This window comes from Carya illinoinensis, chromosome 4 (assembly GCF_018687715.1).
Source record: "Carya illinoinensis cultivar Pawnee chromosome 4, C.illinoinensisPawnee_v1, whole genome shotgun sequence".
NCBI lineage: Eukaryota > Viridiplantae > Streptophyta > Magnoliopsida > Fagales > Juglandaceae > Carya > Carya illinoinensis.
The window spans coordinates 41,249,811-41,265,104 of NC_056755.1; the positions used below are offsets into that span (position 1 = coordinate 41,249,811).

The following is a 15,294-nucleotide window of genomic DNA, read 5'->3' on the forward strand; positions in this document are numbered from 1 at the left end:
AGGGAGCATACCACACACTACCTGCATGTAACTAGTGGCAGAGATACTTATATGAGATTTATGGGCAATATTAATACCCATAATTCAATTGTGTCATTTCTAGTAACTAGAGTTGGTGATACAGGTTCAATTTGAGGATTCAACATGCTAGGATCAGATATATTATGCTCCTAGTGGCCTGGATGAAATTTCAGTTTGGACCCTTGTGCTACTCTGTCATTTAGAATTGTCCTCTTCTGAAATTTGCTTGCCTGATGAAAATCATTCAGAATTTCGATTGCCATTGACTTGGTTTTATGTCATATATACCTTTAATAAGCACTCATTTGTGAAGCGACTTGAAAATAAAATATACATGCATCTAGTTGCAAGTTGAAGTTTCAGCTTGATAGTTATTTACTTGTTATAGAAAAATGAATGCATTATTTTGATGTTGATTGGAATTGCTATTGGTGATCTGTTTAACTTGGTCTGGTAAGCTGAATGGTTGGTGGTGGTGCTTAAAACGATCCATACTTGTTTGGAGCTGCAAAAAGGAATATTTTCTTTAATCTTCTATATGCTGGAGGCAGTAGCTCAATGTTGCAGTTATGATGAGGATGCGCAGGATAGATCAATGGATGCACCAATAATAGTGATTTGATTCAAGTTTGAAGCACTATATGGACAAGGGAAGGTAAAAGAGAATTAGGATTGGGGCCACTAGAGATGACATGGTGATCTGTAATGTTATGAAGATGTGACCATTTTTTAGGAAGCTGCCAATAAGCTATTGGTTTGCCAGAGTTTTGGTTAGTTTAGATTGTTAGAGGAGTTTTGGTTCCTTCATTTAGGTCCTGACTTTTTGGAAGCTGTTTGATGTGTCATTATTCGAGTAGTTGTTATGTTGTAATTTAGGAAAGAGATAGGATCTTTTGACATGTTTTCTTATCTCATATTGTTGTGAACTGTAACTTACAAAAATAATTGTTATAATTGAGAACTTTGAGGCGAATGATAACCGAATGGTGCTGTATGTGCAGAAAGAATGGTGAAACGGTAGACCACTTACTTTTACATTGTGAATTCGCTCGGGAAATCTAAAATTATTTCTTCAGCAGAATGGATATAGCATGGGTCATGCCGGGAAGAGTGATAGAATTAATTGCAAGCTGGAGAGGAATCGCGGGGACACCACAGATTGCGGCTGTATGGAAGATGGCTCCTCTTTGTATTCTTTGGTGTATTTGGAGTGAAAGAAATGATAGACTTTTTGAAGATCAGGAACGTTCCATAGAAGAGTTTAGGAGGTTTTTTTGGAAGACTCTATTTATGTGGGCCATCGCTCTAGAGCTGAATGGTCTCAGTTTCCTAGATTTCCTTGTATCAGTTACTAGATCCTAAATAGGTGTATTCACATGTATACCTCTAGTGTATCTGGAATATGCTTATTAATAAAATTTCTTATTACTTATCAAAAAAAACTTTGAGGCGAATGAAGAAGTTTTTGGTCCTGGTGGGATGAACTTTTTCTTTGCCAAATTTGAATGCTCCTCTACTTCAATTTTGGTGGGTAACAACCTTCATACACGGTCAATTTGAATGCAATATGTTCTCGTTCCATTTTATCTCAACATCCAAACATCACGAACATAAATATTTTTTAATTTCAAATATTTAGTTTTTTAATATAATCATTACTACTTTTCCAAACTTCTAAATAAAACACAAAAAACAAATTCAATTTTTTCAAATCCTAAAAGAAAAATTATATTTTAATAATATCTTGACTTTATAATATTTTTATTCAACTTTTTCTATTTCTTTTTTTAAAATCTCATAAAATATTTCAACTCAAATTATTTTATTATTATTCACAAATTTCTCATCTCATTTTAACATAGTTAAAAGAACAGTAATTTGGAATACTTGTCTTATAACATGTGCTTTGTGTTTTTTTTCCATTGATCTTATAGCTCTCTCTCTCTCTCTCTCTCTCTCTCTCTCTCTCTCTCTCTCTCTCTCTCTATATATATATATATATATTAGGATGACGAAATGACATGGATCAATTTGACTTTATGGTAAATCGCATGGATCTGTTTTATATATAACCTTGAAAAGTATCAAAATCATCATCAAATATTACTCTTCATCCATTGTTTCTATCATTTATTGCCCAAAAGGGTTCATAAATAAAATGGCAAAACACAATGTCGTCTTCTTTGCATCCAAACCACAAGAGATTATGATAAGAAAAATTAAATTTTTGCAGCATCAATTACTCTGTTCCCAAGCTGGTAGCTCTGGAAGTAGATATCAACATAATTCTTCATCTTCTTGTATAATCTTGGCTATGACTCATTGACCAGCCTATCATCCGGTCCAATCTCTTTTTCTGGTTCTGGAATATAGAACACTGCCAAAGACATCCTCTCCCTTTCTGAGTTTGTCACTACTCTGTGTACTGGGCTCTTGAATATTCCGTTACTCATTATCTGCATACAATTCAGAACCAGTTAATGTAATTGAACCATTTATTCTTAAACCTCTATTCTAGGTTTATGGTCTGTAAGAAAATCCCATATTTCGCATTTATGTTGATGTGTCTACCCATCAATGAGTAGATCCATTGTTACTTTTTAAATTAACAATGGGCACTTCAAAGGTAAGATAGAGTGTATATATCATTTTTCTTTCAGAAATACCAATGGGCAGTTCAAACCTGAAAGCTAACCTAATTTAATTTAATAAATGAATCAATCCCAGTAATGGTTACCTCCACTTGATCACCAACATTAATGAAAAGAGCCTCTGGAATGATTGGAACTCTACACCATTGATTGTCTTTCTGGAATTGAAGACCTTCCACTTCTTTGTCTTGCAAGAGAGAATGGTGATTGCTGATGCATCTGAATGTGTTTTGACCCCACGAACAAGATCTGGCCTTGGACATTTTAGATAGAAGTTGAATCTTGCTGTCATTGTCGCTCGTTTTCCACACTGCTCTAAAAAGCAGTTGTCCTCTAAGTTCAGCGACGTGCCATGGCCTTTAGGACTACTTCAGTCATCATTTCCATCTTGACAGTATAATCGTGTAGAATATATCTCTGTATTGTTTGTGAGCTATTAAGTTAGATTATTCTACCTGCATCAAGCTTTGAGCAAGCCATTTTAATCTTTTGTGCAAGAATATAATTTGAATAATTAAATAGATCTCTTCCGATCATCTTGAACTTTTGAGATAATTGTTGATTTAATATGATATCAGAGCAGAGATCTCCTAAATTCTAACCCAAATCTTTCACAGTAGAGGTCCCTTTACTCTTATTGAGAAACCAAGTTGTTGAACAAATACTATTTGTTTTTTTTCTTTTGCAGATAATTATATATATGGTTGGTTAATACCTGAAAGCTTGGGGAGTTTCAGGCCAATACTTAAGCCTTCGCTGGTCTTCTGGATTTAGAGTAAGATACAAACGATCACTCCAATCAAGTCTTTGTTGCTCTGAAAGGATTATGTCATTTCCGTACCCATCAATGCCATCAACTTCCCTTGAGTATTTTCGCTTCTCTTCCATTGGAAGTGCAAAAAATTCCTTTGCAATTTCACGAACTTCTTCAAGGAACGAATGTGTTATCCCATGGTTTATTGCCTGAAACAACCTTAAAGAACTGTTGAGCATTTTGATCACCAAGAATGATAATTAATAAACAAAAAATACTAAATAATTTTCAATAAATTGGTGCCACAAAAGAATGATAAAAGGTTTATAATTAAGTAAAATAGTTTAAGACCTGAAAGCAGCCCAATGAGCTTAAAGCAGAACGAAGTTTCTGCAGCTCTTCTTGGCTGGTCAAAGATGTGAGATCGACAACCGGAACCTCCAGCAGTGGAACATCCAAGACTCCACCCTCACCATTCTTTTGAATGTACTGTTCTGGAAGTTCTCCATTGATGACAACTTGGCGTTGGTAGGAGGGGCAGATTCAGCCTTTCACTATCTGAAGCAGGCTGAATCAATGTTAAAGTACTGTTCTGGGTGGACAAGGGCAACAACAGTCTAGACTACTATGGTGCTTCAAAGGGCAAAAGGGTGGTTGTTTGTAGCTAAATTTGGATGGAGGTGTCAAGATGGGGGAAATTGCATTTATAGAAAGCTGGGTGAACTCTTGCAGTTTCGAGGCAAGTGCATGGATCTCATTCACTCCAAATTGATTAGTTCTTTGTTGGTCTTGTAAACCCATGCATGCACGGCAAGGCAGCGCAGCATGCACGGGCCTTTGAAAGTTCTGTGCATAGTCTACAGCACGATGAAAGGACAAACACAGCCAACCAGAGTTGGCTCAGCAGGTAGCCTTTATGCAAGAAATAATCACTTCAGTTTATATGAACAAATATTTATAATTCAGGAATCGGGTTTTTAATTAATTTTCTTAAAAATTTAGATAGATACTTCATGATAGGGCCAGACTATTAAAATGGTGCTGATCACGAACACCTTTTGGCTGTAACAGCAAGTTAACATAAAAGATACATTTATATATTAATCGTCAATTAGTAAACAATTTGTGTTTAAGATCTGAAGATGGCAGTCAAGTTGACGTAAAAGATAATGATGTTAACGATAAAAATTAAAAAAAAAAAAAAAAAGAAAAAAAAAAGAAAAAAGAAAAAAAGAATAACGTTATTTTTGATAAAAAATGCTTTTGTTTCAAGTGAAATGAAAACTATCCATTTAGCGTAAAATATGGGATATTTTGGTTGTTTCATATATTAACATGATGTGAAATGATCAAAGTATAGTAGAATAACGTTACCCAAATATATTCTCCACCTTAGAAACCAAGATGTAGCATGACCATTTATTTTATTATTTTTTTTAAAGAAGATGATGACACCTTAATTTTATTGATATACTCTTACTTGTGACGAAGGAATAACTTATACAAAGAGAGCAAGGAAGTAACAATAAAAATTTCAAAATCAGGCTCTTAGAAAAAATATTATTCAAAAAAAAAAAAAAACAGCAACCGAATGGATATAATAGAACACTACTAATAATTAAAAAGATAACATTACAAGCTAATGTCGGAAACTAGGAATACTTGCATGATCCAAAGCAAAAGGCCAACCATATGTTTAGATAGCTCCAAATGGAAGAAAAACTTACTGTGTGACCCTAGCTCCAAATTAGGCAGCAAGACTGTCTACTAAAACATTCTCTTTCTTGTAGACATGATTGATACTAAACTAGAAAACATTTTTGAAATGTAAAATACCATCCAAAATATCAGCATAAAGGGGGTTGGAATTGATTATTAAACCAATTTACAACATGAAGAGAATTGGATTCCATAATGAGGATCTGAATAATACTTTGTAACATCCCTTCCTGTAGGTCAGGAATATTACAAACAGTCATAACATATTTCCCGGTAAAGAGATTCAAAGTTATGAAAATACCTCATTCATTGTATCATCAAACTAACTCAACATAATAGTCTTTGATAATATAAAGCTGAAAACATAATCTAAAGGCATAAAATAGTTCTATGTGGTGATCACTTATTCAAATATTATAATCATAAACTAAATCATTGTGGAAATAACACTTATTTCAATCTAGGTCTCTGAACTAATCTAATTCTAGCTCTCTAGCTCTACGTTCTCATCATTCATGTGTTTTCTTACTAACTTTCGTAATGCATGAGAACATGTTTGACTTTATAAATTTTTTCTAGCATAGCATACTCTTGTGCATTGTATAACATTATACATGGTATAACATGATCTAAACATTACATGGCATACATGATCCATGTATTACATGAACATTACATGGCATACATGATCTAAATATTACATGAATATTATATGGAATAAATGTGATATTCATAACATCTCATCCATCTAATAACTCGTACCAGCATAGCATCACAAGCATATCATCGTAATGCATCGAGATTTGTGAAAAGGGGTCTAACCTTAACTTGGCTCATAGTGTAGCGTAAGTAAACATCACATTTTTTATGAACAATTAGAATAATTACATCACACATATAATTATGATCGTGCTACTTACCTCTTAGCTCTGTTTCTTGGTTTCTGCTTTGTAGCTCATTACCTATACAAGGTACTAGACGTTACTAACTATCTAGAAAACATGTCATAGCATTCTACCCACTTGAACACGTATCATGAACTTTAATCTGATAAATATTCAATGATATATTGAATTCAATAAATACTAACATCATATAGTTTTTAAAACAATAGTATCATATCTAGTCCTTTAAATATAATTTAGTAGGGAACATATATATTATCTATTTGATAAAACAATAGTGTAAATAATGATTTCATAAAATAGGTTTAATAATACTATAGGCCAACTATAATTTAATATCCAGCGATATAAGTTTCAATTCCTTAAACATTTTCTGGAAAATAAGTTCAGGGGTTACATAAAGATTCAAATAAAACTTTCGTCTCATTTAAAATCACTAAAACAGTTTCTGCCTACACAAGGAACCAGCCCACTTAATTGATATACTAGTTTCTGAAAAGCATAAAAATAGAGCTCAGCATAAGACAAGGCCCATGTAGTAAATCAATCCTCTTAAAGATTTATAAGGCTCCTGACTGAATGGGCTTAAGGCCCAAGGCCCACTTTGTATTTCAAAGGAATGGGCATCCCTGGAGGATCTGAAGGTTAAGAAACAAGGAGCTCGTGAGAGAGGGAAGGACCTTGTGACAAACACATCAAGAGAGGAGACTCAATACGACGGTGGTGGTGAGTCGAGGTCGACGGCGGCATGACTTTCTGAGAGAGAAATAGATTTTATGGTCTATTAAACTGGGAATCACAACAGAAGAGAAGAATGGAGGGATTTTGACTGGGGCTTATTGGAATAATGAGGATTCGACGAGACTTGGTTGGCCGGTAGTTTCTGGATTACCTAGTGGTGGTCCAATGTCCTTTGTGGTTGATGGTGGGCTGAGCAACAATGCACTGGTGTTTTTATTATTCACAGTAGAGAGAATAAAATATTATTCACGGTGGAGAAAATAAAAACGACAGGGGTTTATGGGTCAATGCACACAGTGGAGGAAGGAGGGCTTACCGTTAGCGTGCTTTGTGATGGTTTCCGGTGATGTGGTTGCTTAGTGGTTGTGAGGAAGGTCACGATGGTGTTGTGAGAGAGGAATAATGTGAATAAGATGAAAAGATTTAGGTTAGGGTTTTGAAGTTTGAATTTGGCTATAAATTAGAAAACTACTCCCACTAGGAAATAAACACTGTGAGGCTTATGGCGTGAAGGGTGGAAGAATCACACTAAAAAAAATACTACTCAAAATAGATCTAAATAATAACACTAATAATAATAATAATCCTAATTTTAAATCCTAATTTTAGGACCCATATGTTACATACTCATAGCAAGATAATAGGAAAAATCAATAATAATGGAGCAATTATAACTTCTAAGACCAAATGATGCCCTAAGAATCTGCAGACGTTGGATTAACTTTAGAAGCACCATCAATATTGAGTTTAAGGGACCCCTTAGGAGATGGCAACCAATTGACAAGGAAAAGTCTCTTAGTTTGAATGATGGAAGGGGGAATGTAGAGATTAGCAATGACAAAAGCATTGGAAAATGATGTAAGAGTACGAGGCTTGATGAGGGAATTAAAGGTCTCTAAGTCATCTATTGATCTTATTGATAGCAATGGAAGAATGAGTATATGAGTCCTCAAATCGAGTATTTCTGGCTAACCAAATCTCCCAAAAGAAAATAGATAGTAGAAGCTGATCAAGTAAATGGAATTATGTGATGCCCCCAAATTCCGTTTGGGATCGGACGGACATTTGAAGCGTCGAGACATGCAACACAAGGTTACATGCCCCCGTTCATGACATATAAGATGCAATGTTCCTAACATGCATCTAACATTATGCAATATTCGCAGCGGATAATTTTTTTCTTTAGCAATACTATGCACCAAATTGAAAATATCCCAAATGCTTAAAACAAACATACTTCATACATAAAGATCCATTGAATAACTAAGATCACAGCACTAGTCCAAAATAGTTATGATCCAAAAGTACTGGAGATGCAACTTTATCGTACAAGTAGTAATTTAACTACTATATTAACATTAACGACGCACCGTCGTTCAGTCGACTGTGTCTAGTTGGTCAGCTCCTGATCCTCCTTCAGATCCTGTAACAAGATCTACCATTCGGGGGGAATGGTAGTTGGGACTACCACAGTGAGATTTGATTACAAATCTCAGCAAGTTAACAAAAAAAACTTCCACACAGGCTAATGATGCATGGATGACAGTAAAAGCATAAATACATAATCAAATTCATAAGTAATTAAAGCATAACTTGGCATACAACATAGCATAATTGACATAACTTAAATTGAAACATGAACTGAACTTGACTTGACATGAACTTGATCTGAAACTTGACTTATCATGAACTTGTTCTGAAACTTGACTTAACATGAAAAATACATACTCCACAGTTGTTGTGGCCCCATGTATTCTACGTGTAAATACATACTCCACAGTTGTTGTGGCCCCATGTATTTTACACAAACTTGACTTAACATGAAAAATACATACTCCACAGTTGTTGTGGCCCCATGTATTTTACACAAACTTGACTTAACATGAAAAATACATACTCCACAGTTGTTGTGGCCCCATGCATTCTACACATCACAATGCAGTTAAATACATACTCCACAGTTGTTGTGGCCCCATGTATTCTACATAAACTTGACTTAACATGAAAAATACATACTCCACAGTTATTGTGGCCCCATGTATTCTACACATCACAATGCAGTTAAATACATACTCCACAGTTGTTGTGGCCCCATGTATTCTACACAAACTTGACTTAACATAACTTGAAATACATGACCAACTTGAGATAAAAACATTTCATAACATGGCATAACATATAATAGACCACATATTTAACATGACATACTTGTAACAGTGAATATTATATGACTTGATATACATGTAATAGATGGCATACTTAGCATGACGTACTTGTAATGTACAGTAATACATAACATAATATATTATGTAACAGATAAAAATTGATGACAGAATAAATTCTGTATAATAGACAATTACGTGATAACTTGGCATGGCATGATATATATGATAACACACATACATACACTGTAGTTCATTTACTTAGCACACATACACAGTAGACTGCTAGTAAGTTAAAAGCTAACTTACCTCGATCTCCGCGTTTCTTATAAAACCTTAAGCGCGATCACGAGGAACTGTAATTAGTGATTCTAAAAGTTAACACTAAATCACTAATAAATTGAAATATGGAAAATACTAACTTAAAGAGTAAAATTTCTATTTTACTCTCTGCATGTAGGAAAATGACCGTTTTATCCATAACTTAAGGATTTTGCATACTAACTCCAAAAGTCACCAAAATTTACATGTCTCATGTAAATTTTATCCTCAATTTAAATATCAATTTAGAAAAATTTAAAACTAATCACAACTATTAAAACTCCATAGGGTCGAAATTCTCATATGCTATTTCTATTGATTTTTGTTTCCAACTTGTTTTGATCAACCTTTTGATCTATAACTTATAAATATGTGATCTTCAAACCAAACCATCACATGGTTTAAAAAGATGTTCTAAAACATATATAAGCTTCTAATTCAAGATCACATGGTTAAAAATTAACCAAAACATAAATTTAGCCAAGAACATCCACACTTTGGCTTATCTGAATATCTCTTTACATAAAATTTCATATCTTTGAAACTAACATCAAATATTTTCAAAATATTAATATAACATGTATATAAGATGCTTAGAATCCTCCAATAAAATTATCAAAGTCATTAGAATAGGTTTAGACCACCAAAGAGTTAGACTTTCTCAAAACAGAAACTGTTTTTCCTCTTCCAGTTTCTAAGTTTCTAAATCTAAGAAAATCTTTCATCAAAACCTTTAATCATGCAAAAATCCTCAACCAATAGTCATATATACATGTTAACAATACTCCATAAAAATTTCGGACCAATATCTATCCATTAGCTTGGTCATAAACTCCAAACTATAACATATTCTCCAGTTTATCTCCCAGAATGACCTTTCTATAGTTTACACAATATTTGACTAACCAAATGATCTTCAAATGGGGCAAATAAGATATCCATGTAAACTAGACTCAAAAAGGAACAACTTATATGAAGGAGACTTTATGATAAAACACTTACAACAGCTTCGAAATGGGCGTGCAAAAGAACTCCTAAAAGCTGTTCGAGAGAGAGTGTTTGATAATCTTTTATTGGAAGGTGTAAATGAAGATAAGTTCGTGGATGATGGCTGGAGATGCTTATGGACGAGATAAGGAAGATGATAAGGCTGGAGTTGAGAGTTGAGTGTGATTTTCTCCTACCCAAAATATCTATAAAAGATTATCTCAAAATATTCTATCCAATAATATCTATAAAAATCAGCTCAATATATTTTCCAAATGTGGTGTAGACTTGGAAGAGTAAGGTGGTTAAAATATTTTCATGTGTATTTTAAATCTCTATTCTTAAGATATTTTCCAAATGTGTATTTTGTTTAGGTGTCATGATCTTACACCTTGATTTCCTTCACAATTCCATCTAATGGTTTCTCTTTGTACCAAGTATCTAATACTATTCATTATGTGTGGTTAAGATTTTGCCAAGTGTCCAAATAAAATATCACTAACCTAATTTGGACATTTCACACTGTGATTTTGAAAACATTGTGCTTAGTACGTTTACCGAGGTTACTATTCACTCCAAAAATAAACGTAATAAACTTAGTACTGAAAAATCTTAAATATTCAATTAAGCCTAGTGGTGTAGACCATAATGTATTCTAACACTTCTAACTATCTCAAATAATTAAAAATCGTATTTCTGGCACCATAGTGAGTGATAAAACTAATTATGTTGACAAGCTAAAACCTATGCGATTAGTGGATTCGTGAAAACTTATAGAGTCTTCACGAAGTTCCTAAAGTCAATAGAAATTCCACAATTGAATTTCTAGCGGGCTGTTACAAATTAATTTGTGCCTCTAAAAAAAGACCACCACTAAGAGGCATTTTGTTTCCAATTGTGATAGACAATACTAGTGAAGCCAAAAACATTGAAAAAATGATGCCAAACCTCTTTAGAAAGAGTACAACTAGAGAGAACATGATCAAAATTTTCCACATGATCATCTAGGCAATTACTACACTTAGGAATCATATGAATACCACAATGTTGGATACTATCATCAAAGGGAATATCATTGTGTCATAATTTCTAGATAAAAATAGAAATTTTAATAGGGAGGGCTTTGCTCCAAATAAAATTATAAAAGGGAAGTAAGGGTAGTACTTCCTAAATAAGTTTCAAGAAGACTCAGTGGAAAGTACCATTATTATTGTGTTTCTAGACACAAAGATCTAGGCCAATCTTGATCTTGATAGGAAATTGACTTGCCTTACTAACAAGGGATGTACCACCAAGATTAGAGAGGCAGTCAAAGTTTCAACCATTGTGAGAGCAAAGGTCTCTGATTTGTAAGGAAGAATTGGAGATGACAAAACCTTTTTGAGTAAGGGAACCATTACCGGCCAAATTCTCATTCCAGAAACTAATAGAACCATCACTAATGGTCCATTGAATTTTGGTGTGGATGATGGATAGAAATTTAGAAATTTGCAAATGGTTTTCCAGGAATTAGAATGATAGGTTTTGGCAGTTATAAGATCCAAGATTATTCATGAATTTTTGATAAAGTAATTTCTCCCAAGGAGAGTTCAATTGAAAGAAACTCAATGCCAATTTACAATGAAGAGCATGAACAACATCATATAAGTTTATGATGCCAAGGCCATTTTCAATGGAAGGACAACAAATATGGGCCCAAGATATCCAATGCTTTTTAGTATGGCCATCACAGCACCCAAAAAAAAAAATTTTCAAAGTTTTGTGGATAGAGTCAATAGTTTTCCACAAAGAGTTGAGAACCAAATATATGAATAGGAATAGAGAGATTTGATTGAGGTAAGCTTGTAATCAGTAGAAAGGAGATGACCTTTCCATCTACTTATTTTATTTCTAATCTTGAGAATTATCGGATCATACATGGATGTAGGAACTTTCCCATAGAAAAGATGAGCTCCAAGATAAGTGGTAGGAAATTTTCCCTCACTAAAACATGTAGTAGAAGCAATGATGACCTTTCCATCTACTTATCTTATTTCTAATCTTGAGAATTATCGGATCATACATGGATGTAGGAACTTTCCCATAGAAAAGATGAGCTCCAAGATAAGTGGTAGGGAATTTTCCCTTACTAAAACATGTAGTAGAAGCAATGATGCGTTTGCGAGTTGTGTTAACTTTTTTATGCAATAAGAAAACACTTTTGGAATGATTGATCCTTTGCCCTGAAATAATTTCATAATTAGAGATGAAAGTCACGAGACTAGAAAGGCTTCCCTTGGAACCACGGGTGAAAATCAAAGGTCATATGCAAAAATATGAGCAAGAGAAGTACAACCACAAGGAACACTATAAAGAGTGGCATAACCATCTATCACAACTTGATGAAGACCTTTAGTTTAAGGCTCTTCACTAAGAATAAAAGGAAGAGGGGAAAGAGGATCCCTTTGTCTTAGACTTCTATTAGAGATAAAGTAACATGAGTGGGTACCATTTAAACAAATAGAGAATGTGAGATTAGTAAACCATTTTTGAAACAATGAAATGACACTACTATTGAAACCAATGGAAAGAAGAACATGAGTGAGGTAATGCTAATTGACCCTATCAAAAGCCTTATTCATACCAACTTTAAGCATAACATTATTGGCTCTTATATTCCTAGCTAGATTGTTGGTTAAGTTCTTAGCTATTGCAATACTATTTGTAATGATCATTCCTTCAACAAAAGCCCCTTGGTAGTTGGAAATAAGATTAGGCAAGATGGTCTTAAGACGGGAAGCTAGAATTTTAGGGCAAATCTTGTAAGAAACTTGACAAAAACTAATGGGTACGAAGTCCAAAAAGGTAAAGGGGTTGTCTTTCTTCAGAATCAAATAAATGAATGTATGTTTTAAAGAATGAGGCACAAGTCCTCTTTGGAAAAGATTAGTGATTGCCTTGAAAAGGTTAGAGTGGATGATAGACTAACAAGAGATGTAAAAAGAGAAGGAGGAACCATCGGGGTTGGGAGCCAAGTCCAAAGGAATGTCATAGATAGCTTGTTTAACTTCATCAACGGATGAAAGTTTGAGGAGCTAATTGTTGTCATCTTCAGGGACTAGATTATGAATCATATCAAATAGAGAATTGTTAGCAAAAGTGCGAGAGGCAGTTAATTTGATCTTGTAAAAGTCCACAGCAGCCGATTGAATGGAGCTATGATCAAACGAAGATGATCCATCATGAAGAGTAAGGGAAGTGATAGAAGTCTTTCTCCTCTTGTGAGCAACTATTTGATGGAAAAAATTGGTGTTTTTGTCACCCTCATATAAGTATTGAATTCTAAACTTTTGTTTAAAAATATTTCTTCTTGGATTAGCTTGTCATTATAATCTTTTTCAAAATTTTGCAAAGTGGCCAGTCAGAATGAAGAGGAGAGGTTTGTAAAGAAAGTTTAGCAACTCAAATTTTGTCGCGTAAATCTACAAGGTTTTGAAAAATGTAATAAGAAACTGAAAAGTTCCAATCTTTCAAAGTACTTTTCAAACATTTTAATTTAAAAACCAATTTTATTGATCCTTAGAGATGATAAGGTTGATTCCAATTAGAAAAAACAAAGTCTAGGAACTAAGAGTGTTTAATCCATATCCTTTGAAATTTAAAGGATGAGGGACCAAATTTATCCATCTCTTTATTCATAATAAAAAGGGGGCACTGATCAGAACGAGTTGTCCAAAATGGGTAAGGGAAACTTGTGGAAAAGATAGAGATCCAGACTGATTAATAGGGGCTTGGTCTAATCCCTCCCATGTGTAAATCCCATTTTTGCAACAATACCAAGTGTATTTGGAGCCAAGATAAGGAAGGTCTTAAAGAGAATTGCACTCAATGAAGTTGATAAAATCATATTTAGTAGAGTGAGGGATATGGACACTTTTGAGTTTCTCATCATTAGATTTAACAATATTGAAATTACTTATCACCATCCAAGGAAGATTAGGGGGAAAGAGGAGAGGGAGTCTCAAAGAGATCTTTTAAGGCATACACCACGGAAAAAATAGTATTAGTACCACACCAATAGCTAGGACACCTCTCATACTCAATTTTTTGCAAAAATCCTTCATCTCAAATCCCTATCCAGATATTATTCTAGGGGCTTACAAGTCCATTTCAATGCATATATAGCATATGAAGGACATGTGTGTGTTTGTGAAAGTAGGTAAATCAGCAACTAAGAACTTACTAAATGGATGCACAATATCTTTAAGATAAGACTTGACACAAAAATTGAAAGGCAATACGGGAAGCCTTACCCAAATCGATGCAATTGGCAATTCCACATCCGGTGTGAATTCTTGAGACCATTTGAATAGCTTGGACATTGCTCATTCCGTGATATGTGTATCTCTTGTCCAAGTTTTGGCCAAATCGTCAACCGATTGTAGTTTAATCAAGATGGTCCTTGAATCAATACGCCCCACAATTGGATGATGTGCCAAATTCCACTTGGTCAAAATATGATTACGAATGGCATCCATTTAGGGTCTATCCTTAAGAATTTTCACCACCAAAGCATATTGGAAAGGGGTTTTGGATCGTTGAACCTCAAGGGGTTTGGGAAATATTGCTAGCTTACCTTTTTTATTTTATTTTTGGGATTGCTTCAGAGGAAGGACTATGATAAATATTGGGATTGTCTTAAAATCGTAGCATAAGGTTTGAAATGCTCCATAGGTTTCTCTATGAGATTGAAGGTATATGAATGATTAGAGTTTTTGTATGAAGTCTCCATGTGTGAGGCAATCAAATTAAAAGAAAGAGCCCAATGAAATACGAGTGAAAAGGTGAGAAAACAGAGAATAGAAATAAAATTAAACAATAAAACCGAGAAGGAGGCAGAAAAAAGAATCAAGCAGTGGTGACGTGGTGTGGGATTTACCCTTTCAGTGACTTAGAGAGAAAAAAAGGGTAAATAGGAAAAAGATCATTTTGAAATTAAAATAAATGGAAATTACTACATCTGCAAGGATCGAACATGTGCCAGCTGGTTGGTA

General features: G+C 34.1%; 2 protein-coding genes across 2 annotated transcripts; both read right to left on the reverse strand.

Moving 5' to 3' along the window:
- Positions 1–2,057: 2,057 nt before the first annotated feature.
- Positions 2,058–3,966, reverse strand: LOC122306519 (S-norcoclaurine synthase 1-like; the record flags this gene model as incomplete). Its single annotated transcript, XM_043118946.1, has 4 exons — positions 2,058–2,477; positions 2,759–3,089; positions 3,388–3,635; positions 3,778–3,966. Coding segments are annotated over 3 exons (477 nt in total), but the record flags the coding sequence as incomplete, so codon positions are not given.
- On the reverse strand, positions 2,334–2,935 carry LOC122306518 (flavonol synthase/flavanone 3-hydroxylase-like). Its single transcript, XM_043118945.1, has 2 exons — positions 2,759–2,935; positions 2,334–2,477 (listed from the first exon to the last, which is right to left on the reverse strand). Exons 1-2 carry the CDS (start codon positions 2,933–2,935, stop codon positions 2,334–2,336), a joined length of 321 nt encoding a protein of 106 aa, XP_042974879.1.
- Positions 3,967–15,294: the final 11,328 nt, after the last annotated feature.